At 48.4% G+C, this 25,481-nt stretch overlaps 2 protein-coding genes and 1 long non-coding RNA gene across 7 annotated transcripts in view; 1 reads left to right on the top strand and 2 right to left on the bottom strand.

The window, feature by feature from the left end:
- The window catches only part of bcas3 (BCAS3 microtubule associated cell migration factor), a 928,098-nt gene extending 922,208 nt beyond the window's left edge, over positions 1-5,890 (bottom strand). For 4 of the 5 annotated variants that reach the window (XM_073053122.1, XM_073053127.1, XM_073053125.1 and 1 more), the window contains exon 1: positions 5,782-5,890. The gene's annotated coding sequence lies outside the window, so the exon portion shown is untranslated. The remainder of the gene's footprint in view (positions 1-5,781) is intronic. The other variant, XM_073053124.1, reaches the window with a different exon arrangement.
- Positions 5,891-5,973: 83 nt separating this feature from the next.
- LOC140731585 (uncharacterized) overlaps positions 5,974-25,481 on the top strand; it is a 50,830-nt gene continuing 31,322 nt past the window's right edge. Inside the window, exon 1 of the long non-coding RNA XR_012099871.1 lies at positions 5,974-6,367. This is a non-coding gene — a long non-coding RNA (uncharacterized lncRNA). The remainder of the gene's footprint in view (positions 6,368-25,481) is intronic.
- On the bottom strand, positions 10,024-24,298 carry ppm1da (protein phosphatase, Mg2+/Mn2+ dependent, 1Da). The gene is made up of 6 exons (XM_073053118.1): positions 23,848-24,298; positions 16,485-16,731; positions 16,068-16,192; positions 14,635-14,825; positions 13,913-14,152; positions 10,024-12,236 (listed from the first exon to the last, which is right to left on the bottom strand). Exons 1-6 carry the CDS (start codon positions 24,206-24,208, stop codon positions 11,844-11,846), a joined length of 1,557 nt encoding a protein of 518 aa, XP_072909219.1. The 5' UTR covers positions 24,209-24,298; the 3' UTR covers positions 10,024-11,843.

Below are 25,481 nucleotides of genomic sequence, written 5' to 3'. Positions count from 1 at the left end.
AAATAGTCTGAATAACAAATAAATCTGCCAGGTTGCTATTTAGCACCACAGAATATCACAGTAAATTCAAAGTAGAATAAATTAGCTTTACCTGTCACAGGTATATTGAAACATACAGTGAAATGCTTCATTTCTGTCAAATCAAATCAGCGAGGATTGTGGCGGCCACCCACAAATGTCACCATAACCTGCCCACAATTTACTAAACCTAACCGTATATGCTTGGACTGTGGAGAGAAACTGGAGCACACAGAGAAAACCCAAGCGGTCACAGGGAGAACGTACAAACTCCCTTCAGGCAGCTGCAGGAATTGAACCCCAATTGGTGTAAAGTGACTCATGTCCAGGTGACAGAAGATATTTCAAAATAAGGAAAAAATTCCAAAAAGTACAAATAAGTGATCACTTCTCAAAATTTGTTAGTTAAGCAGCAAAGTTCTTTGCAACCCATTGGGGAAAGAGTCCGTGAACACTTAGGCAGAAGTATATAGATTCTTGATTCGCAAGGGCCTGAAAGTTTACCAAAGAAACAAATGAACTGTTGAGGTTACAATCAAATCAGTCTGACTATTATACTGCTGAGCAGTGTCAAGGGGCTGAGGGTCCTACTCCAGCTCCTAATTATTATGTTCCTGCCTGAACGATGGCAACCTCTCTGCTGGAAAGCTGACACAGACTGCACAGAGAGGAGCATGGAAATAAAATGTGTGATGACTCATCCACAACTCAAGCCAAAATTGGAAAACGGAATTTTATTTGAAATTTTCTGACAATCCAGAACTGCAAAGGTAGGGGAGACACAGGAATAAAAAGGTGGGGGGGGGGGGGAGGGAGGGGAAGAAGGACTAGCTAGAAGGTGATTGGTGAAGCCAAGAGGGTGGGAAAGAATAAAGACTGGAGATGAAGAAATCTGGTAGAAGAGGAGACTGGACCATAGGAAAGAGAAGGAGGAGGATCACTAGAGGGAGATAATAGGCAGGTGATGAGAAAAATTAAGGAGCCTGAATGGGGAACAGAAGAGGGAAGGGGGAAGGAAAAAAAAATTACCAGAAGTAATCATCATTCATGCCTCACGGAATGAGGTGTTGCTCCTTCACACCCCAAGAGTGGCCTCACTGTGGCAAAAAGGAGATCATGGACCGACATTTCAGAACGTGAATGAGGATAGGAAATCCTGCTTTTGGCAGATAGCCACCGGGAAATTCCAGTTTCAGCGGATGGCCACCGGGAAAGGAACATTAATCAAGTGTTCAGACTATAACTACAGCAATAAACTATCAGAAATATTTTATCAGCTGTAGAACTTCCAGTTTGCTGCCTGTAGGTCTGCACAGGTGAAGAGTGAAAATAAATGCTTTCTTAGTGAAACATAATTATGTGGATCAAAGGCTACTGATGCATTTTTAAACCCACTCATCCCAGCGTTTGTGTACAGATACAATTAAACACAGCAAAGTACAGCAGATTTTCTTGCAGTACAATTCTGAAGAACTATAGTGTCACCCATGGCAGTAAAGCATAATTATAGGCTTAACTATTTGCAAAGGCAGTTTTCATTATGAATTTAGACTTAAGTATATATAATGAGAATTACAAATAATGCAGTATTAAACAAAAAAAAGAAATTAGTTCAAAAGAATTTTGAAATCAATGTCAGAGCACTGAGAGGGATTTCAGAACAAAAATCACAAAAAGAAATAGCAGAAAACAGGAAATCCTTCCCAAAAACCATATACTTACTGGAAAACTAAAGAGCTGGTTGTTGTCTTCAGGAAGAGGAAAGAAGAAACTCAGTCTACATTGGATCAGTGGAGGACAGAATAAGCACTTTTAAATTCCTGGGCATTAACATTACAGATAAATTGCCCTGGACCAAGAAAAGAGATGCAATCATAGGGAATGCATGCCAAAGCCAAAGCCTTCCTTTCTTTAGAGGTTAAGGTGATACCAGCTCATCACTGAACACACTTAACAAATTTCTGCACATGCACTGTCGAAAGGGTCCTGCTGGTTGCATCAAGGTCTGGAATTACAATTCGAATGCACGGATATGCAAGAAGCTGCAGAGAATGGTGGAATCTGCCCAGTATATCACAGGAACGTCTAGAAAGCTAGATCTATCAACCAAGACCATCATGTGCATGGCATGCTATCTTCTCACAGCTACCATCTGACAGGAGGTACAGAAGCCTGAAATCCCACACCACCAGGTTCAGGAACAGCTACTTCCTTTTAGCCATTAATCATCTCAATCATGCTGTTTAACAATACTATAAACACTTTGACCACTTCGCACCAAAATGGACTTCATTCTTTTTTTTTTTGTTCTGATTGTGTTTTCCTGTAAAACCTGTGTACATTTTATGTTTATTTAAGTTCATCTCGTATATGCTGCCTATAAAATGCCATGTCGAAGTTGTATGCACAAGCGCAGGTGCAATGAAAAACTTACTCCCAACAGCATCACAGGCACATAGCAAATACATCCTGAGCAAAACAAAATCTGAGCAGCATTCTATTTCTGGGCATTTTCCTTTACTTCAGAAGTTGCCATTGTTCTGACTTACAGTAACAGCTACAAAGGTGATGTTGGACTTGGCATCCCACATCATTACCATGCGTGATTAGTGAGCTAACCCATTAATTCTCTAAAACGAACAATTCAAACAAGGAAAGAACAATAACCTCTGTAAGATGCAAATACACCCAATGCACACTTTCTGACATACCCCCTATACCTAATAAAGTGGCCACTTATGGTCATCGGCCTCTGTTGCCCATCCACGTCAAGGTCTGACATGTTTTGTGTTCTTCTACACTCTACTGTCATAATGTGTGGTTATTTGAGTTACTGTCAGCTTGAACCAGTCTGGCCATTCTCCTCTGACCTCTCTCATTAACAAGATTTTTGCCTACAAAGTTGCTGCTCACTGGAAGTTTTACTCTGTAAACTCTAGAGACTGGTGTACACAGAAGTCCCGGAAGATAAGCTGTTTCTGAGATACTTACTGCCACTCCACGGTCAAGGTCACTCCAATCACATTCCTTTTGTTTGGTCTAAACCACAACTGAACCTCCTGACCATGTCTGCATGTTTTTGTATATTGATGTGCTATCACACGATTGGCAGATTAGATATCTGCAGTAACGAGCAGGTGCACCTAACAAAATGAGTGTATTATCATAATTATGGCATGCCAAGGGTGACTGTATTGATGTTTTGCCATTCACAATCAGACAAGAATGTTGAAAATGTCTAACACAGTAGCACAATTATCACATCACAATATCATGTTAGTTCAATTATCATGGGTTCAATTACCCAAAGTCTAAACTAGCACTCCACTGCAGGGCTGAGTAGACACTCTCCTATCACTACAGAGAGAGCCCAGCACTATCAAAAGGGTGCCACAGAAGGAGACCTGCACTGTTCCAGTGATGCCACAGCAAGCCCAGTATTGTTCCAAGAATGTCACAGACTGTACTACGGGCACTACAGTGAGACCCTAGCCCTATTGTAAGGGTGCTACTGCGGGGATCCGGCACTGTCCCTGATATGCTAGAGAAACCAAAGCCCTCCCAAGGCTGCTACTGCTACTGTCAAAATGATATGACTGAGACAGCTCCTCAGAGTCACATTTGTCAAACTGCGAATTGCTACTAAACTAGCCTGACACCCTCTTGCAAATTTCTAGATATGTTGTAGAGAGCATTCTGATTGGTTGTATCAGCATTCGATTTGGAGGAGCCACTGCACAGAATTGGAAAAAAAAAGCAGAGATTTATATACTGAGCCTGCTCCATCATGGGCACTAGCCTCCCCACCATTGAGGACATCATCAAAAGGTAATGCCTCAAGAAGGCATTATCCATCATGAAGAACCCTCATCATTCAGGACATGCCCTCTTCTCATTACTACCATCAGGAAGGAGGTACAGGAGCCTGTAGACACAGACTCAGTGGTTTAGGAACAATTTCTTACTCTCTGCCATCAGATTTCTGAACAGTTCATAAACACTACCTTATCATTTTTCTCCTTTGCACTTTTGTTTATATAACAACAAATCTCATAACACATACCCAGATAACAAGTCTGAATCTGATTTTGTTCTGGAGTTTATTTTGAACTTTCAAAATAGTTCCATCAGAGCACAACACTGTAAAATAGGCATTAGTGAAAGGATCTACTATCACTGCCAGAGGGTGCTATAGACAAAAACCGTCAATGCCCTTTCTGTGAGAGGCAGCCTGGTTTCAGGGTGCACCACCTGGCAAGCTGGGCACTATCCGAGGGCACACTACTGACAGAAACACACAGAGAGCTGGAAGATCTCATGAAATCAGTCAGCTTCTATGAAGGAAAATGGGCAGTCAAGACCCATCGATTAGACTGAAAAGAAGAAAGAAGTGAGCCAGTATAAAAAGATGGATGCGAAAAGTGGAACAAGAACAGGCAGGATGCATGGGAGTGGGGATGATAAGCAAATGAGGGAGTGGGAATGTCAGAAGTTGGGACTTGATGGGTGGAAGTGACAAAGGCATGAAATCTGATAGGAGAGGAAGATAGGAAGGGGAATCAGCTGGAGAAGTATGTGTGAAATAGAGAGACGGAGAGGACTGGGGGAGGGGAAAGAGTTTGAGCCAGATGGATCAGGAAGAGAAATGGGACAAAGAGGGGAGAGGTTACCAGAAACTTTACAATTTGATGTTCATGGTGCCAGGTTAAAAACTATCTTGGCAGAATATGAGGAACTATTCCTCTAATTTGTGTTTTAGCCTCAACTTGGCAGTGGAGGAGGCCAAGGACAGACGGTGCAGGAATGCAGAGTGGAATTAAAATGGGTGGCAACTGGAAAATCCCAGCTGACATGGCAGATAATCTGCCTACAGTCTTACTCATGTAGACGATGCCACAACATAACATCCTAATGCTCTAGATAACACCACTGCATTTCAGCATGGAAGAGGCATCTGTTTCCCTCCACAGATGCTGCCTGAACCACGGAGTTTCTTTGCGTTTTGCTCCAGATTCCAGTGTCAGCACTCTCAGAGCAGATTACTGGGGAAGCCAGGCACTATCCATGATCACTTCTGAGAGGGCCAGAATGGTCCTAAAGCATATTACTGCGAGAACCCCAGAAAGAGCCAAGGAACGTTACACAGAGTACTCATGGTGCCACGGCACACTACGAGAGAGCCCAGCAGACCCAGGGCACATTACTGAGAGAATCCAGCACAGACCCATAGGAAGTTACTGAAAGAACACAGCACAGCTCTAGGATGCAATGATGAAGAGAACCCAGCAAGGTCCTAATGTGCAGTACTGAGAGAATTCAGTACGGTCCTGGGATGTAGCACTGAGAAAGGCCAGCATCATTCCACAGATGCTCCATCAAACCTGCACCGTCCAATGTCCTTTCTGTGAGAGGCAGCCTGGTTTCAGGGTGCACTACCAGTGCTGAGGGAGCTACGCCGAGTGAAATACATAGCCCCGTTCTTCGTGGTATTTAGATGTGCGGCTAACTGGCTACCGCACTTCCTGCATTCCCGTCACTGCAATGTTGACCGGAGAGCATAGGGCGCCCCGTGGCGATGAAAAGCGCCAAGTAGTTTCTCCAATAGGGCAAGACAACTAGGTTCACACCGCTCCATTGTTGCCCGTACGGTCCTCGCTCTGTGAGAGCCCAGCCCAGGGCAGCCGCTTACCCCCCGCACCCCTCCAGAACTTTGTCCACACAAAGTATGCAAATCAATGGATATCACTAAAATCGGATACGAACCCGCGATTTCCTCGGTGGCTTCACTCAGCAGCTGTTCACAGGTGACCAGGCACCAAACATGCTAGGATGCGACCAGCCGAGACCTTGTTTGACGGACATCTCCCGCAACCAATCCAAATGTGAATTTATTCAACGCCCTCCTGATGCGGACTGCCAATCAAACGTTTTAGCCAATCAGTGTGCGATGGGTGGACTTCCTTTCTGCGCCACCACAGAAGCAGGCCCAGGTCTAGTAGGGAACAGATTTCGGTTTATTCGTCAAATCATTCAGAATTTTCACCACGTTCTTTCATAGATCTATAATGAATGTATAATAATGCCATCCCCGAAGGGAGTAAGCTGGTCAGAATCCGCTGTGGAGAAATTGCCAACCGTTCCCAGTGATGAGTCTACGTTTTGTTTACATCGAAATCTCGCGAATCTTCGATAACATCTCGTGATTGCCGAAGAGTCAATCATCGGGAATCGTCACGCCCGTTGTCAATCATCGGGACTGTCAGGAGCGTTGCTGTTTCACCAACAGAATGTCTGCAACTCAGCAGCATCGGTGTCAAGGAGACCCCGTCACAACCGGGCACGTAGAAAGGCAAGCTTGCATTAAATTTCTGAATAGTGGGGAAAGTGATGTTTGTGAAAGTAGCGTGCACAAAATGCTGGAGGAACTCAGCAGGTCAGGCAACATCCATTGGAGATGCAAGGGTTGCCAGCCTGGGATTCATGGACCCCTTGCTTAATGGTATTGGTCCATGGCATATAAGAAGATTGGAAACCCCAGACTGAGAGGAATAAACAGTCGACGTTTCACTCCTAGTCCCTTTATCATTGGAGGTGATGCTGCCAGACCTTCTGAGTTCCTCCAGCATTTTGCTAGTGCTGTTCTGGATTTCCAGCACCTGCAGAATCTCCTGTGTTTATGTTTGTGAAAGGCTGCAGGCCTAAGTTGTCAAGATAAAAGTTGCTTTAAAAATCTGCTATTGGAACTAAACGATACAAAAACAAAATGAAACAGAACAAGTTCAAACAGATAAAACACCAACTGTGAACAAAAAAATGGCCTTGCTTAAGTTGTTAGGCTCAATGCTAAGAGTTAAGAGTTGTAAATTATCAGAGCACCAGATGGTGTTCCTCAAGTTGACACTGCATATCATTGAAACAACAGAGGCCAAAGATAAAGAGTTTAGAGTGGAAGAGGGTCAGAGTGGTTGAAGACATTTTCAACATCTCACTGCTACAGTTGGAAGTTCCCATCTGCTTCAAAAGGGCAACCAGTGCCCAAGAAGAGTGGTGTGAGCTGCCTTACCGACCATCATCCAGTAGCACTCATATTAAATTGAAATGTTTTGAGAGGTTGGTAATGGCTAGAATCAACTCCTGCTTCAGCAAGGACCCTCTGCAACTTGCTTATCACCACAATAGGTCTACAGCAGACGCAGTCTCAAAGGCTCTTCACACTACCTTAGATCAGCTGGACAATACAAACACCTATGTCAGGATGCTGTTTATTGACTATACCTCAGCGTTTAACACCATCATTCCTACAGCCCTGATCGAAAAGCTACAGAACCTGGGCCTCTGTACCTCCCTCTGCAACTGGATCCTAACCGAAAGACCACAATCTGTGCAGATTGACTATGATACCTCCTCTGCACTGACAATCAACACTGGCACTCCTCAGGGATGTGCTCTTAGGTCACTGCCCTACTGTCTCTACACACATGACTAGGCATAACTCAAATGCCATCTATAAATTTATTGATGATACAATAATTTTTGGCAGAATCTCAGATGGAGATGAGAGGGTGGACAGGAGCGAGATCTGCCAGCTAGTTGAGTAGTCACAGCAACAACCTCACAGTCAATGTCAGTAAGAGCAAAGGACTCAGAGAGGGTAAGACGAAGGGACATGAACCAATCCTCACAGAGGGATCAGAAGTGGAGAGAGTGAGCAATTTCAAGATCCTGGGTGTCAAGATCACTTAGGATCTAACCTGGTCTCAACATATCAATGCAGCTATAAAGAAGGCAAAACGGTGGCTGTATTTCATTAGGATGAAATGTCTGCTAGAGAACTTGTGCAGATACACCATGGAGAGCATTCTGATAGGCTACATCACTGTTTGGTAAGGGGGGGGGAGGGTTGCTACTTCATAGGGTTGAAATAAGCTGTGGAAAGTTATAAAATTAGTCAGCTCCATCTTGGGTACCAGCCCCCGTAGTATCCAAGACATCTTCAAGGAGAGGTGCGTCAGAAAGGCGGTGTCCTTTATTCAGGACCCCCATCACCCAGGGCATGCCCTCTTCGCGTTACCGTCAGGAGGTACAGAAGCCTGAAGGCACACACTCAGCAATTCAGGAACAGCTTCTCCCCCTTTGCCATTTGATTTCTAAATGGACATTGAACCCATGAACACCACCTCACTTTTTTCCTCTTTTTTATTGTACTATTTTTTATTGTACTATTTTTAATTGAACTATTTTACATGTATATGCTTACTGTAATTGATTTATTTTATTTCTATATTATTATGTATTGCATTGTACTGCTGCTGCTAAGTTAACAAATTTCACAACATATGCTGGTGATATTAAACCTGAGGTTGGGGTGGGACTGCTGCTAGAGGTCATGGGTTAAGGGTGAAAGGTGAAATGTTCAGAGGGTTGTGAGAGTGTAGGGCGAGCTGCCAACACAAGTTGTGCATGCAATTTCTAGAGAAGTTTGGATAGGTACACGGATGATAGGGGTATGAAGGGCTATGGTCCCGTTGTAGGTCAATGGGAGTAGGCAATTCAAATGGCTCAGCATGGACTAAATGGGCTGAAGGGCCTACTGCTATGTTGTACTTTTCCCCAAACCGAAAACCCAGAAACTCCTCCACCTCCTCTCATAAACCACGCTGCCAATCAATGCTGTGCTATCAATAAACTCAGGAATCAAGTCTTTTTCCTGTTCTCTTTTGTTCCCCATGAGCAACTCTGAATCCGTGCCAATGAAATCACCTCCAATACCATGTATTAATTTTGTTTAATAATCTCTTAGGTGGCACCTTCAGGTTTTGAGTTATAAAGAAAGGTTGAATAGGTTAGGAAAGATACGGAAGCTTCAGAGGGTTCAAAGGAGACTTACCAGGGTGCTGCCTGGATTAGAGAGTATGTCTTAGTTGAGCTAGGAGGAGTGAAAGAGAATAAGAGGTGACTTGATAAAAGTATCATTTGTATCCACAAATTTTCTGTAGACTTTTCCATTCCTGAACTTTGGTGGTTCCATACCAGGCCATGACGCAACTAGTTGGGCTCTCTCCACTGTGCATCTGGTGAAAAGGCACTTGGGACAACTTACAGCGGTCAGACCCACACCTCTTTGGGATGTGAGAGGAAACCAGAGCAGCCGAGGAAATCCCATACAGTCACAATGAGAACATGCAAACACCACACAGTGGAGTACAGCAGCTTTTCCCACTCTACCACCCCCCCCCCCACAGTTATATGGGTCAGGGAGCAGGAGGTATCAATGATGGGGGAGTTAATCTGCAAAGGGTTCCTTTGTTACACACTCCTGGGTGTAAGTAACTCACTTAATACAAAATTGGCCATTTGGTCCATACCAGCCCCAGAGAAGCAATCTCATCAGTCCACGATTTCCTCCCGCATGTCCATCAGCTCCCTTTTGATTGACGGGCCTCACAATTTATAGGCCAGTTAATCCAGCAACCCGCACATCTTTGGCCCATGTGCCTCCTGCCCACAGACCTCCAAACCCAAGACTTGCCAACCTGTGGAGACTTGTTGAGCTGGGTGGGGGTGGGGTACTGCATCGATGGTTTTTGTCCTCAGTGCCTGCCAACCCAACATCATCCACAGGGATCGATGGCCTTCAACCGCAGAGTGCACTGACCTGGACACCGACCACCACTGCTGCCCGACTCTTAAATTAAGACTATAAACTTCCCCTCATCCCCATCACTAAACCTTAACCTGACCCTTAACTCCCCCACACTGTCCAGCCAGTCATCCCTATGAACCTAGAAAAAGAACTAAATCTGCGCAACAACCTCGACAGACATCAAAGCTTGGCGTCATCTTGTCCAGAAGTGGCATTCCCTCAGCCCGTGACTGCACCCTCACACCCGCCCTCCACCCACGACATCAATGGCCCTGGCACGTTCAGCCTTTAGCTGAACAAGATGCACCAACGGGGCAGCCCTGCTTTGGAAACAATGGAGAGAAACACAGCAACAATGGTACTGATAAGAGAGGCATCATTTTATTTAGCAAACAGTAGAATAACGAGAGACTAATACTTGGAAACAGAGCTTTCAAATATATATATATCTATACACATATATATATTAATACAAAATTAGTAAAACTCCCCTCTGTAAATGTAGCAGCACCATCAGTGTAAGGAGTTGGGGGTAAAACTCCCTCAGTGATAAAGGAGGATCCAGCAAGTGGCACAAAAAGGGACCCCACAAGATTCATTTCCTCTTAGTCACCGCACCTTCATTAGGAAGATAAGCTCTGGATTAGGGACAGGAGATGGTTCCAGGATTCAGTAGGGTCACACAGAAACATGATTGTTCGGTCACCCCAGGAGGCCTGCGGCAAGTGAGGAGGAGGGTTCAGTGGCCCAGCCGGTTGGAGAGTACCATCACCGGGTACGCTCACTCCCACCACCCTCCGGCGCAGGTTGGCCAGCGATTGGTCAGACAGGAAGGGGCAGCGGTCCCACAGCCAGGCTGCATAGCAGTCGTGGCAGACAGCTCCTGTGCCAGACGTGTGGAAGAGTCACACACAAGGTCCCTGGGCATTTACTGACAGGATGCATGCACAGACATGGGAGCACGCAGACGTGCACACACACACAAATATACACAGACACATACACACCTCTCAAGTATGCAGCACACATTCATGTACACAGGCAAATGCACATGCGCGCGCATGCACGCATATCATTCTCCTCTCACACTGTCACAAACACAAAGAGACACACACCTTAACCAAACCAAAACAGGGCCGTATTGGAACCGCTACCTGAAAAGACGAACTCAGTGAATGGCACACCAGAGAAATCTCAAACTGGTTAAAGGCAGTCCCAGACAATAAGCCTCACAAAGGAAGGCAGGGGTATGTAATGACTCCCCTTATAGTGAGTCCTAATGCCCCCAAGACCCAATGGCAATGGATGACTGGCTTCCTGCAAAAATTTCTGACCTAAGTGTTGTTTATTTTATAACAGGAGTAAAGCAGAAAGGGGTTAAAACAGATTATTCATCAAATGAAAGGCTGTGGTTCAGGATCACATGGGAGAGGGGAAGTGAGATGAGGGCTAACAGTTGACGGGAGGGCAACTCCCCACAACCCATCCCACACTGTCTTACAAAATTCAGCAAATGGTCACAGTCAAGTGGCAGGTGCGGTTCCTAACACAGAGGGGTAGCTGGGCCCAAGAGCTTTGATTCGATGTCTGCAGGAGGCATTGCCTGCCCACCTGCCTGGTATGTGGGTGGAATGGTGGAAGGAGCTGAACTCCATCAGCTGAGCTAATATAGGAACCGTTTCCAACTCCGAGCTGAACCAAGCGAGGGAAGCAGAGGCTACAGCCGGGCAGCCTCGAGACGACAAGGAACAGAGAGGGCGGCCAAATAAAGGCAATTCCTAAACATCGTAAGGGAAGGGAGGGCAGGAAGGAGGTGAGGGAGAGGGCAGCAGGTAGGTGAGAATGCGAGAGTGTGGGAGTGTAGAGGTACAAGGGAGAGCTGGAGGGAGGCAGGGAAGAGTGAAGGAGACTGAGCTGACAATGGGAAAGGGAGTGACAGGGAAGCTGAGGTAAAGCGAGGAGGGGAGGATGATGCTTGAATGAAGGGGGCAGGAGGGGAGGGATGGGGGAAGTGGCGGAGGTGGGAGACAAAGTTCTGGCGGGAGTCTTGCCCCTTCACAAACCAACAGTACAAAGCCTCAGCGCTCTCGTGGATCATCTTGATTTTGATTTTCTGTACAGACTTTAAAATAATTATTTACCTTTCTTTCCCCCCACTAACCCCTGTCCCTCCCTCCAACCGTCAGCACACACAAATGGTCTTCCTGTGCTGGGGCAGAAGTGCGTTCCTCAGGCGGCGCTGACCCCTCAGGCTCCTGCGGGTTGCCGGTTTCTCCGAATGGCGTCGGCGGGGAGGGGTGGGGGTGGGGGCCGCACCCCCCACCGACCCACGGCCACCCCTCCCCTTCAGTCTCTTGGCCGAGCCAGGCGCCGTCCCATTCAGCTCCTCGAGTGTCCGCTTCAGCCCTCCGCCACCGGCCTGAGGGCTCCAGCCCGGTATCGGCTCCCTCCCCCGATTCTCGATTGTCGCGGCGACCACAGGGGACGGGCTCGCCCCGCCACACCGGCTCTCTCTCCTCGCCAGCACAGGGACAAAACCAGCGCAGAACCAGGGCGGTGACAACTGGCCAGTGGCCTGCGGGCAGAGCACAGAAAATCAGACAGGGGGAGAGGGGTGCACGGTGAGCCCTCCAACACCCCTCCCCGGGCACCAGCAAGGGGAACACCCCTGTCCCCACCCCTTGGGACCAAGAGGGGTGACAGTGTGGAGGGAGTGGTAATGGTATAGTGTGGGTGTGAGAGGAGAAGTGGAGAGGGAGGGAGGGGTATCGGCAGGGTAGGAGGGGAGAAGAGGATCAAATGTAAACACAAAACATTCTGCAGATGCTGGGGTCAAAGCAACACGCTGGAGGAACTCAGCAGGTCGGGCAGCATCCGTGGAAACGAACGGTCAACGTTTCGGGCCAAGACCCTTCGTCAGGACTGAAGAAGGTGGGGGGGAAGGTGGGAAGGAGAAGGCTGGTAGGTGCCAGGTGAAACACCAGTAAGGGGAAAGATCAAGGGGTGGGGAGGGGAAGCAGGGAGGGGATAGGCAGGAAAGGTGAAGAAGGAATGTAAGGGGAAAGCACTATGGGTAGTAGAAGGAGGTGGAACCATGAGGGAGGTGATAGGCAGCTGGAGGAGGAGGCAGAGTGAAACTGGGATGGGGGAAGAGTGGGAGGGAATTAGCGTAAGTTGTTGAATTCAATGTTCATGCCAAGGGGCTGGGGGCTACCCAGCCGTTTTATGAGGTGTTGCTCCTCCAGCCTGAGTTTGGCCTCATCATGGCAGTAGAGGAGGCCATGTATGGACATATCCGAATGGGAATGTGAAGCAGAGTTGAAGTGGGTGGCAGCCAGGAGATCAAGTGGAAGGTGAAAAGAACAGAAGGAGGGGGAAACCATATGGTGAGAAAAGACTGTATGACCAGGGCATGAGGGGACAGATGCGAAGGGAGGGAGGAAGAGCAGGGTGCATTGTAAAGGCAAGAACCGCACTCGGTGTCTAGGTGGTGGGTGGGGAGGGGATCATAAGTCAGCTGCCTGTGCCAGACTCTTCCCCCTACCCCCGCTCTGTTGAACACTCTGCTCCCTCTTATCCTCCCCCACCCTACTCCAATCACCTTCCCCTACCCACCGCTCCACTCCTGAATCCACCCTCCTAGCTCGTTCCACATCTAACTCAGGACTTGTCCTCCAGCTAGACATGAAGGCCGGGCTATTTGATGGTGATAACACACCCCTCCCACTCAGTCTGCAGATACACGAGCGTCTGGAGGGGTGGGGTGTGGACAGGAGGGTGTTCAGGCAGTGCTGTGAGAGGAGGGATTGGGCAGTGGGTCGAGGACCTTCATCAGGACCTGAGGGCTCAACTGCCCATTCCCCTCCATGGACACTGCCTGACCTACCAAGTTCCTCCCTCACACGACCCCCCACCCCTCTTCAGGACAGACAGACGCGGGTGGTGGGTTCAGCTGACAGGGGGTTTGAGGTGGAGCCACGGCTATGGGAAGATGGTGAGATGCCTTGGTGCAGGGAGCAGGATGGGGGTTGGGGGGAAGAGGAGGGTTAACTTCCTCGTGATTGAGGTGACGGCCTGCTCCCTGCTCCCTGCTCCCCCTCCCCCCCCCAGATATACTTACAGTGGTGGGAAGTGGAGTTGGGAGGGGGCATCCTGTGAGGGGAAGGGACGGGGGGAGTTTCCCAGTGCTGCAGGGCGCCAGTGGGAGGGTCACGGCACAGAATTGTGATCCTTTCCGCTCGGCAGACGTACCTTCAGTGGGGAGGAGACGCACGGCGATGGCGTCCGCGGCCTGCTCTCCTTGGTGCGGTGGGGGGGTCCACTGTGCAGCTCGAGCCGCAGCTCTTCAGGGCCGAGGGGCCGGCAGTCGTGCGCAGGCGGCTCGATGCAGATCACCACGGCACTGGTGTTGTCGGCCCTCAGCATACGCTGTCGCCACCGGCCCAGTGCCCGGTTCACCAGGAGCCTGGCACTTGCTGGTCCGGCCTCCTCCTGCCAGGTACACAGAGCAAAGGATTGATTTTACTTTATTTAGAGATAAACTAACCTACTCAGCCACACTCCTTGGCACCAAACTGGGATTAGCCCGCAATTATCGGCATGCTTCCAACAGCATGACCACTGGGAGCAGACCCTCCCAGCCCAATGAGCCACGCTGCTTAGTAACCCAGCTATCTCCCCGGCCTAATCACACGACAATTTACAATGCCAATTAACCTACCAATGAGTACATCTTTGGATTGTGGGAGGAAACCAGAGCACCTGGAGGAAATTACACGGTCACGGGAGAACATAAAAACTCCTTAGGAAGTTGAAACTGCAAACTGGAATTGAACTTTGAACTCTGACCTCCCCGAGCAGTAACCACTACACTACCGTGCACCTTTTAACATTAATCCTACGTTCAGCATTAACCATGAAGGTAGGGGCAGGTTAAGAAGATGGTAGGGTGGGAGGGTAGCCCAATGTCTCACCAGTAATCGTTTCCTGTCCTCGTTGTCATGGCAGATGGTAACAGCATCCTGAGCGGGGATCATGTTCCACAGCCCGTCAGAGCCGAGGATAATGTACCTGTGGTCCTGACAGTTGATGGTGTGAACACTTGTGTCCGGTTCTGGAGAGACCACAAACTCACCACTGTAGAAGTCGTAACTCCATAGATCCCCTGTGGGAACAGACTAGGAAGCTGAAATGATTGGCCAGGCACGGCTCTTCACCAAGTCCAACCCCACCACTATTTATACACCTCCCAACACAAAATCAATTTGGTGACAAGTTTCTACAGAAATACTATGAAGAGCATTCTAACTGGTTGCATTACCATCTGGTATGGAGGGGCCACTGCACAGGATCGGAGAAAGCATAAAGTTACAAACTCAGTCAGCTCCATCATGGGCACAAGGCAATGCCTCAAACAGGGCCCCCACCACCCAGGATATGCCCTCTTCTCATTGCTACTACCAAGGAGCAAGTACAGGAGGGAGCCTGAAAATACAGACTCAACATTTCAGGAACAGCTTCTTTCTCACTGCCATCGGATTTCTGAGTGGACAACAAACCCATACACAATACCTCCTAATTTTTTTTCTCGATCTCGTTTCACAATTAAATTTTTGTATTTATTTCTTATTTTAATTTATTGCTGTCGTTATTCCTCCCTGCACCTTGTGGTGCATCGGGCAACAATTTCGCCGTTTCTTTCGCATTTTGTCTGTTTTTTTCTTGCGGCCCAGTTGCTAGCTCAACACTCAACCCAGCACAGATGGAAAGTGTGCAAAGACCCAGCTGGAGTCGACCCTGGGCTCACTCGCCTCGAAGTCCATGCACTTCATGCACCCACCTCTCTGTTAAAAAAACTACCTCTAACATCCCCCCATTCTTTCCTCCAATCACCTTAAACTATGCCCCTCACATTAACCATTTCTGTCCTGGAAAAATATCTCTAGCTGTCCATTCTATCTGTGCCTCTAATCAGTTTATTAGTTTATTATCGTTGCACATATCGAGAAACAGTGAATTTGCACATCATCCTGACAGATCATGGCAAACAGAATTACATCAGAGGTAAAAGAAAGAAAGCAGAATACAAGTCAGAGTTATAGTTAGAGAAATGCAGTACAGGTAGACAGACAAAGTGGAACTGCCACTACGAGGTCAACTGGGAGATCAGGAGTGTACCAGATGGGAACAGTGTGGCGAGGAACAACAGGGCCATGTAGGACCCAAGGACCTGCTTCCACACTCTGACTCCGTGACCCAGAGTCAGGTTACCTGCAAGCAATAGTGGCTTTGGAGAAAAAGGAAGGAGGCTGTAACAACTGCTAAGCAACTGACCCTCCCCATCCCGCCCCCTCCACAAACTCATACCCCTCGGTCTCCTCCGTAAGGATTGCAGCCGGTAACTTACCCAGCGCCCGGGCCACTGCGAGGAAAGGTATCTGGTCAATAACGGTGCTCCTCCGCACAGGGCCGTTGTGGGTGAGTCGAGGCCTCTTCCACACCACACGGTTCACTCCTGACTTGTTAATGACACTGCAGGGGGATGGGCCAGCGTTAAACAAAGACTACACAAGGACTGGGGAGAGAGAGAGGTGGTGGGGAGCAGAGGGAAATTTTAAAGAGGGGGGAGAGGGTAAGAAATAAATGTTGAAAAGGGATGAGAGAGAGAGGAGGGGAGAAGGGGCAGGTGTGGAGAGGTTTGGGGGAGGGGGACAGACAGTGCTGGTGGATGGGAGAGCTTGTGTAAGCCCAACCCCCAGCCCACCTACAGTTATATTCCCTCCACCCTCAGCAATCAGACCAGTGATGCCCTCAGCCCAGTTACCTGCCGCCAAGTCCCTCGATCCTCTCCTTCTCCTTGGGAAGTTCAGGCTTGTGATCCTGTGTCACCTCCAGGGCCTGGACGGTGCCCTCACTCTGGCCCTGACCCAGGGCTGGGCTGTCCTGTGCCCCCAGCACTACACCAGAGTCACCCACGTGTGCTACGTACATCTTGTCCCGACAGATGATGACAACGCTGGCGGTGGTGCCTGAAGTGCTGGGCAGACCAGTCAGGGTCTTTGGCCAGTCAGCTGCAGGGGAAAAGGCAGAGAGTGATGAGAGGCTGAATTCCTGCTGCTGGTCCAGACAGCCAAGCTGTGAGGTCCCAACTGTCCGCATCCCCATGAGTGAGTGAGACAGAAAGACACACAACCTGGCATGTAAGAGAGTGGAACACAGAGAGAGAGCAACAGAGACACACACAAACGTGTGAGTGTGTAGGTTCCCAGATGGCAGAGAAACAGGTCTTTCCACACAACTGGTGAGAGGGGGAAGAGTATGTGTCTGTGAGACAGAGGGACAGAATGAGAGGAGAGAGCCAGGGGAAGAGGAAGAGAGAGAGAGAGAGAGAAAGACACACACACTGGAACCACAAGTCCACTGTGTGCCTGCCCACACTCCCCACACCTTCCATGGAGGAGCGCCTACCGTTACAGCTCCAGCTCCAGGCAGGCTGAAGCTGCAGGCAACAGCACCAACGGGCAAGACGACAGCTCCAGAGGTGCATATCTCTCCCATCTCTCCTCCCATGCCAGCTGCAGAAGAGATAGCACAGAAAGCCATTCTGGCACAACGCTAGGGCAGCCCTGACATCTCCAATGGAAGGAAAACATTCCAGAATCACTCTTTGGAGGAGGCAACTTCTCCCAGTACCCTATGATAATGTACAGCTGCAACAAAAAGTTTGTGAACCCAGGCTTTCTGCATTAATTACTCATAATTGCAAAGGGTTCACGAACATTTTCTTGCAGCTGTATAACCAATGAGCCTAAAAAACAGATTGTCTGCACAGTCCCATCACTGTTCTCCATGGGATCGGGCTGTGTACTAATTGTCAATGTAACACACATCTCAACAGAGACTGTGTCTCAATTGCCTGTTTGAGGATAGCTGGGATGGTCCCAGGATGCCCGCCCCAAAAAAAATTGCAAAAGTAGTGCGATGACTGGTGCATGACAGATGACAGGAACTTCCCAGCTGTGGAGATCGTTGGGACTACATCACTCCTCAGAACCAACGTGGAATCCCGTGACTGTACCATCACTCAGTAGTCCACTCAGACAGTGCTGAGAATGGGAAGGGAGAGACAGACAGGGTGAGCATTAAGCCAGACCTGGATGGAGAATCTCTTACCCTGGTGATACACAGTGACAGACCCGTCCCCACCGGTACCATACCCTGATGTAATACAGTGACAGACACATCCCCACCGGTACCGTACCCCTGTGTGATACAGTGACAGACACATCCCCACCGGTACCGTACCCTGATGTTATACAGTGACAGACCCGTCCCCACCGGTACCGTACCCCTGTGTGATACAGTGACAGACCCGTCCCCACCGGTACCGTACCCCTGTGTGATACAGTGACAGACACGTCCCCACCGGTACCGTACCCTGATGTTATACAGTGACGGACCCGTCCCCACTGGTACCGTATCCCGGTGTCGTACAGTGACGGACCCGTCCCCACCGGTACCGTATCCCGGTGTCGTACAGTGACGGACCCGTCCCCACTGGTACCGTACCCCAGTGTGATACAGTAACAGACACGTCCCCACCGGTACCGTACCCTGATGTTATACAGTGACGGACCCGACCCCACCGGTACCGTATCCCGGTGTCGTACAGTGACGGACCCGTCCCCACCGGTACCGTATCCCGGTGTCGTACAGTGACGGACCCGTCCCCACTGGTACCGTACCCCAGTGTGATACAGTGACAGACACGTCCCCACCGGTACCATACCCTGATGTAATACAGTGACAGACCCGTCCCCACCGGTACCGTACCCTGATGTTATACAGTGACGGACCCGACCCCACCGGTACCGTATCCCGGTGTCGTACAGTGACGGACCCGTCCCCACCGGTACCGTATCCCGGTGTCGTACAGTGACGGACCCATCCCCACTGGTACCGTACCCCAGTGTCGTACAGTGACGGACCCATCCCCACTGGTACCGTACCCCGGTGTTATACAGTGACAAACCCGTCCCCACCGGTACCGTACCCCGGTGTTATACAGTGACAGACCCGTCCCCACCGGTACCGTACCCCTGTGTGATACAGTAACAGACACGTCCCCACCGGTACCATACCCTGATGTTATACTGTGACAGACCCGTCCCCACCGGTACTGTACCCCTGTGTGATACAGTGACAGACACGTCCCCACCGGTACTGTACCCTGATGTTATACAGTGACAGACCCGTACCCACTGATACTGTATCGATCCAATACCTGGTCTCTCTTTCACCCATGCTCTGGGACAACTGGCTTTTAGTAGGACCATAGACCCGCTGTGGTTACAAATCTTCGTACCTTATTGTTTCAGGAAGTCTGGGGTTGAGGGAAGTGTTGTACTCCAGTCCAGATGATCACTACAGTCAGGCCCACTCCTACTCCCCCCACCTGAATCTTTCTCTTGGTCGTCCACCTGCTAGCTATTGATACCCATCTCCAATCTGCTAATCAGAATCAGGATTATTATCACTGACTGATATGTTGCTTTGAACCAGTATTAAAGTTACAACAAGAAATGTTAAAATATAAATAAGTCGTGCAAAAAAGTGAGCTATTGTACATGGAATGTTCAGAAATCTGATGGCAGTGGGGAAGAAGCTGTTCTCAGAACATTGTGTGGATGGTGAAGGTCCTTAATGATGGATGCTGGCTTCTTGAGATGGTGGAGAGGCAAGTGCCCGTGACGGAGCTGGCTGAACTTACAACCCTCTGCAGTGGATCTTCCATAGCAGACGATGATGCAACCAATCAGGGTGCCCTTCATGGTACATATGTGGAAATTTGGTGACATGTGGAACGAGTTCCTAGAGAAAGTGATGGATTCTCAACATGGATTCTAGTTCAACATTTAAGAGAGGCTATGGGATTAGTACATGGACAGGAGGGGTATAGAGGGCTATGGTCTGGGTACAGGTTGATGGGACTAGGCAGATTAACAGTTCAGCATAGACTAGATGGGCCAAAGGGTCAGTTTCTGTGCTGTACCGAATCTCCTCAAACTCTTAATGAACTATAATTGGTCGGATGCCTTTTTCATGAATATATTGCGCCCATTTTAGATCTTGAAGCTGCTCACTGAGACTGGTTTGTGTTCTCACAACTTCCTTGGTCTTACTGACATTGAGTGCAAGATTAATAATTCTGCAATCACCTCAAGTCCATGGCTGCTTCTCCTTTCCGTGGAAACCACTTCTGCTCAATACCACCAGCCCACACTATTCTGTAGACTTCTCCAATAGTATCCCATTCTCAGTCTTCTCCATTGCTGCACCCACTAAAATCCCACACTTCCAGGAATGTTCAGGCAAATTTTCACTTGCCTCCTGCCTGCAGGAACAACAGATGCTAGACACCAGCTGGAACAAGTGGCCCACTCAACTGGACACCTTAGCAACTACCCTAAACATTCAACCACCTCATCTACAAAATTCACAGCAATAGCTCTACCCACAATCCTTCATTGCCAATGGTAACACAGACAGCTAGCATCTTGGGAAATACATCACCGTTCCTTCAACATGGTTGGGTCTAAATCCTGGACCTCACCTCAGGCAAGGTTGGAGTTTCCTGAAGACCTTACCCCAGTTCTGAAAACCTCTATTACCTTTCTCTGCTCTCCCTTAGATACAAAATGAAGGGGCAAGAACAGTAGTCATCATGATCATTATGTGCCATGCTGTATGCCGTGTCTTCCATCACCACGATTGTCCTCGGCAACATTTTTTTCTACAGAAGTGGTTTGCCATTGCCTCCTTTTGGCCAGTGTCTTTACAAGATGGGTGAGCCCAGCCGTTATCAATACTCTTCAGAGATTGTCTGCCTGGCGTCAGTGGTCGCATAAACAGGACTTGTGATATGCACCCATCTCATACGACCGTCCACCACCTGCTCCCATGGCTTCACATGGCCCTGACTGGGGCTAAGCAGGTGCCCAAGGGTGACCTGCAGGCTAGTGGAGGGAAGAAGCACCTTACACCTCCTTTGGTAGAGACATATCCCCACCCCAACTACCCTGAGTACAGTAGTAGCATGTTACAAAACCCAAAAACGGTATCTTATATTACCTTATCACCCAGAAGCCTTGACCTCTATAGAGATACAACATCTCATATTCTATCTCGGTAGCATAAAGCTGATGGTATGAATATCAATTTCTCCTTCCAGTAAAAATAATTTTTCCCTCCCCTAATCCGGCCCTTTACCTCTCCTCAAGTGCCTATCACTTCCTCCTCTTTCCCGTTCTCCTATGGTTAACTATCCTCTCCTAGGATTCCTTCCTCTCCAGCCCTTTACATTCCCCACCCATCTGGCTTCCCCTATCACCTTCCAGAGAGCTTCCGTCACCCCCACCTCAACATTTTCTAGCCTCTTCCCCCCTTCCCTTCCAGTCCTGATGAAGAGTCTCAACCAAAATTTCAACATAGTTGCTGTCTGACCTGCTGAGTTCCTCCAGCCCTGGATTTCCAGCTCTGCAGACTTTCTCATGTTTATGGAATATCTTGACTGGTTGAATCACAGCCTAGTATGGAAACACCAAGACCCAGAAATGTTAAAGTCTACAGCCCAGTCCATCAGAGGCAAAGCCCTCCCTTTCAGTGAGTACGTATGTAAGCAGTACTGCCACGAGAAAGCAGCAGCCGTCATCAAGGACCCCCATCACCCTCACCATGCTCTCCTCTTTCTGCTGTCATCAGGCAGGGGGAACAGAAGCCTGGGGCAGTTCAGGATCAAACATCAGGCTCCTGAATCGGTGTGGATAACGTCACCCACCTCAACACTGACCTGATTTCACAACCTATGAATTCACTTTCAAGGACTCTACAACTCATGTTCTCAGTATTACTTCCTCTTTTTTTAAATTGTTTGCACAGTTTCTCTTCCTTTGCACATTGTCAGTTGTTGTTTATGTAGTTTTTCATTCTATTGTACTTTATTCTCTGGTGAATGCCTGCAAGAAAGCAAATCTCAAGCATGGTGACATGCATACTTTGAACTGTTGCCCCCTACAGGGAATTTGTATTCAGTTTAGTAAATAAAGCTGAAATATAGAATGTTGCGTGAAACTCGGGCAGCATCTGTTAGCTGAGGTTTGATCAGACCACAGTTGGAGTACTGTGAGCAGTTTTGAATCCCTTATCTAAGAAAAGATGTGCTAACATTGAAGAGGGTCCAAATGAGGTTCACGAGAATTATTCCAGGAATAAAAGGGTTAACATATGATGAGCATTTGATGGCTTTGGGCCATTTACTCACTGGAGTGTAGAAGAATGAGGGGGAAATCTCATTGAAATATATCGAATATTGAAAGGCCTAGATAGAGTGATGTGGAGAGGATGCTTCCTATAGTGGGGGAGTTTACAAGTCTGTGAGACTTGACTGTGTATGAGTATTGGAGATGTCCAGAGGTTCACAGAAGTTATCCCACAAACATACGAGGAGTGTTTGACAGCTCTGGGCCTGTACTTGCTGTAGTTTAAAAGAATGAAGGCAGTACCTCATTGAAACCTACCAAATACTGAAAAGCCTTAATAGAGTGGACATGAAGAGGATGTATCCAACTTGAGTGTTTAGGACCAGAGGACACAGCCTAGGAATAAAAGGATGCTCCTTTAGAACAGAGATAATGAATAATTTCTTTAGGCAGAGGATAGTATTAATTGCCACAAACCCCTTAGTTTTGTGTATATTTAAAGCAGAGGCTGATAGGTAGTTAATTAGTATGGACATCAAAAGATTACAGGATGAAGGTAGGAGAATGAGGATGAGAGAGATAGATAGATACTTTATTCATCCCCGTGGGGAGAGAGAAATTGTGCAAAATCGATGGACTAATTCTGGTTCCAGGTCCTTCAAATGTTCAGCCAAGTAGCTGATATCCATCCCCCTCACCAACTACTCTCTAGAGATTGTTCATTAGTAATTTTTTTCCACCAGGGATACAAGCCATTCTTGTTCACCCTGTCGACAGCTTTCACAATTCCCCAGGAAGAATATGTTTCTTCACTTCCCTGTCCACCAAGGCAATCCTGGAGCCCTAAATAGCTTCGCCCATTCCCACTCCACGAATGTCAGTCCCAGGGCAAGGATTTCCCCAACTGTTGCAACTCGCCGTCGCCTAGCAGCGGCATCTCACATGCCCGTGCCATTACGTCACCGCGCGCAGCCCCATTGGACAATTCGGGCCACCACCCTTCCCACGTCAAGCCGGTTTATTGGTCAAAAGGACTGTCAGTCTCGTTGACACGTCCAGACCCACTGCGCGAGCGGGTTTGAAGGTGTATCAACGTTCGATTAGACGTGTACCCTATGGAGGGGCCCTGGTCAGCGGTTAGTGTCCATCGCGAGTATCTCAGACCAGAAATAACCCCTCCAACACCTCAACACTATTATACTTCCAAACGACCCACCCTGCCACAACCTCAATGCTTTGAAATCGCGCTCTCATACCTTAAGCCCATTAACTTCAATTAATTCCACTATCTATCAGATGCGACTCCGTCTAACAACAGATTACGAATAATTTCCAATTTTACAATCTTTCATCATATGATTAAACGACAACACGGAAAACAGTTGTACTTTAAATCTATTTAAATCTTGAAGGTCAAGTTGATTTCGCCGCCGTTATGAAAGCTTTGGCGCCTTCAAAATCAACCGCCACATTTGAATGGTGAGACCTGCCTGCCAGCGAATCATAGTCAGAAAATAGGTGCGATGGACACCCGAGCAAGGCATGAGCGGGAGAATTTAAAACCTTGAGCCCCCTGATCACCGTCGCCGTCTGAACATTGTTAATTCTAAAGACATAACACAAACGCCACTGAACAGCGTTGAAAACAAACGTCAAGAAACATCCCCGAAACGAGTGAACTTCCGATCGGTTGTAATTTAAAATACCCCCCCCCCACCACCTCCCGTCCATCACTACCCCACTCCGCCCGTCCATAAATACCTCAAACCCCAGGTCTGCTCCAAACTTCATCGGGGCCGATACAAAGTAAGAAGAGGCCGGGGCGAGTTCGAAGGCATCGTTACAGGGGCCGAGGCCGTTTGATACAGATTAAACTATAACCGAATGCGGCCTGGGCCGGGTGTTCCCTTCCCCGGCTCTGGAACTTACGGAGTTTCTTCCACATAGCGTAGTGACAGGCGATGAACCCCTTGCGGATGGCCGCACGGAACTCCTCGGGATCCTCGGACAAGAAGCCGCGCTGCTTTTTGATGCACTTCCAGAGGTTGTCGCGAGCAAACACCGCCGCTTCCCGCCCGCCGTGACCGTCAAACACGGCGAAAAAGGCTACTCCGGGCCGGCGCCGGTGTCGCGGGCCCTGCACCCCGCCGTCTTCCTCCTCGCCGCTCTCGGCTTCCCCGGGCTCGGGTTCGGGCTCGATCACCACCTGGGTCACGTCCTCCATGTATTTCCTGCCACCCTGGTCCGAGTGCACGCTGACCCGCAGCGAGAACAGACTCTGGGCCGCCATCCCCGCGGTGCCGCCGCCTCTCCGCCGCCGCCGGGTTATTGTTTACCTCCAAGGCTGTTTGGGCATGCCCGGAACGTCGCCAGACACGTCAGCCCGCACGGTTTCGTCAGCGCTCGTACACGTACGTACAACCGGCTCCTTGCGTCACCACGCAAAGTATTACATCACCCGCATCTGGCGTCACTATCCTGCGGGTTTTACGCCATCGCCGGCCTGTAATTTCGTCTTAGACCGTTAGATGGCGTCATTACGCACAGATCCAATGGACATCGTATCCTCCCAGCACTTCATCAATGGTCATCCACCTGATCGCAGGAGTTTCTAAAACGTGTCTATAATAAATTACTGGTCCCATGCGGAAGGGAGCATCACTGAGCCTGGTTTAGGGAATAAGATCTGCAATAAGACCAATATTTGGATGGAGAGCATTCAGAGAATAATGATGGTAAAATAATGAGAATACGGAGTAGAGAACGATGTGCTGGAGGAACTCATTACTTTAAGAAGTATCAGTCACAATTCCTTTATCCACCAAATTCTGCCAGGAGATTGTTTGTTGCTCCAGATTCCAGCATCTGCAGTCTCTTGTGTCTCCGCTTTGGAGGAAATTACATGGACATTCTTGGCCAGGCAAATAGGAGCCAGGAGTTGATGGACAAAAGTGTAACGGGATGCTTTAAGGAAGAGCTGAGGCACAGTCTCATGAGGGGCACATGAAGAATAACCAAATCCAGAGCTCGCTGGGTGGTGAAACAAATACTGAGGGAGATCATGCAAAATACACCAACTATGACAGTGCAAGTGAAATCTAAACAAACAGGTGAAGAAATATTAGCTGCTGAATTGTGTAGGAATACCGTTCTACAGTCAGATTAGTATTAAAAGGATCGTACATGGAGAAGGTTTATGTCATGCAAATAATCAGAAGGCGCAAAACTTCAAGTTTGGGCACTATTGTGCATTGTGAGAAGGATGGTGACGGACGGAGTGGTATACACAAGTCTGATCTATATGAACAGTATGCAAGACAGGCTTTACACTGTATCTTTGTACATGTGACATTAATACACGATTAAGATAAAGCTGATGGGATTGGCAGCTACAAGACAGATTAAGTTTAATACAGAGGAATGTGCCACAAGCCTTTGTTTATGTAGACTGCATAAATTCTATTGTATCTCTTTATTTTCCTGTAAAATCCTCCGAGAAATGAATGTAGTAACATACTTTGATAGTAAACTTACTTTGATTTTGAGAGAACAGGACTGTATTT

The sequence above is a fragment of the Hemitrygon akajei genome, chromosome 8 (genome assembly GCF_048418815.1).
Source record: "Hemitrygon akajei chromosome 8, sHemAka1.3, whole genome shotgun sequence".
Lineage (NCBI taxonomy): Eukaryota > Metazoa > Chordata > Chondrichthyes > Myliobatiformes > Dasyatidae > Hemitrygon > Hemitrygon akajei.
The sequence above is the reverse complement of the archived record's forward strand: the minus strand, read 5'-3'. Positions and strand labels throughout refer to the sequence as shown.

Excerpts from the sequence above, each read along its gene's own strand:
- ppm1da (XM_073053118.1), bottom strand. The coding sequence starts at position 24,208 with ATGGCGGCCCAGAGTCTGTTCTCGCTGCGGGTCAGCGTGCACTCGGAC. Across the intron at positions 14,826-16,067 it reads CGCAGTGGCCCGGGCGCTGG|GGGATCTATGGAGTTACGAC; the intron begins GTAAGTTACCGG and ends CTGTTCCCACAG. Across the intron at positions 14,153-14,634 it reads AGGACAGGAAACGATTACTG|GAGGAGGCCGGACCAGCAAG; the intron begins GTGAGACATTGG and ends TGTACCTGGCAG.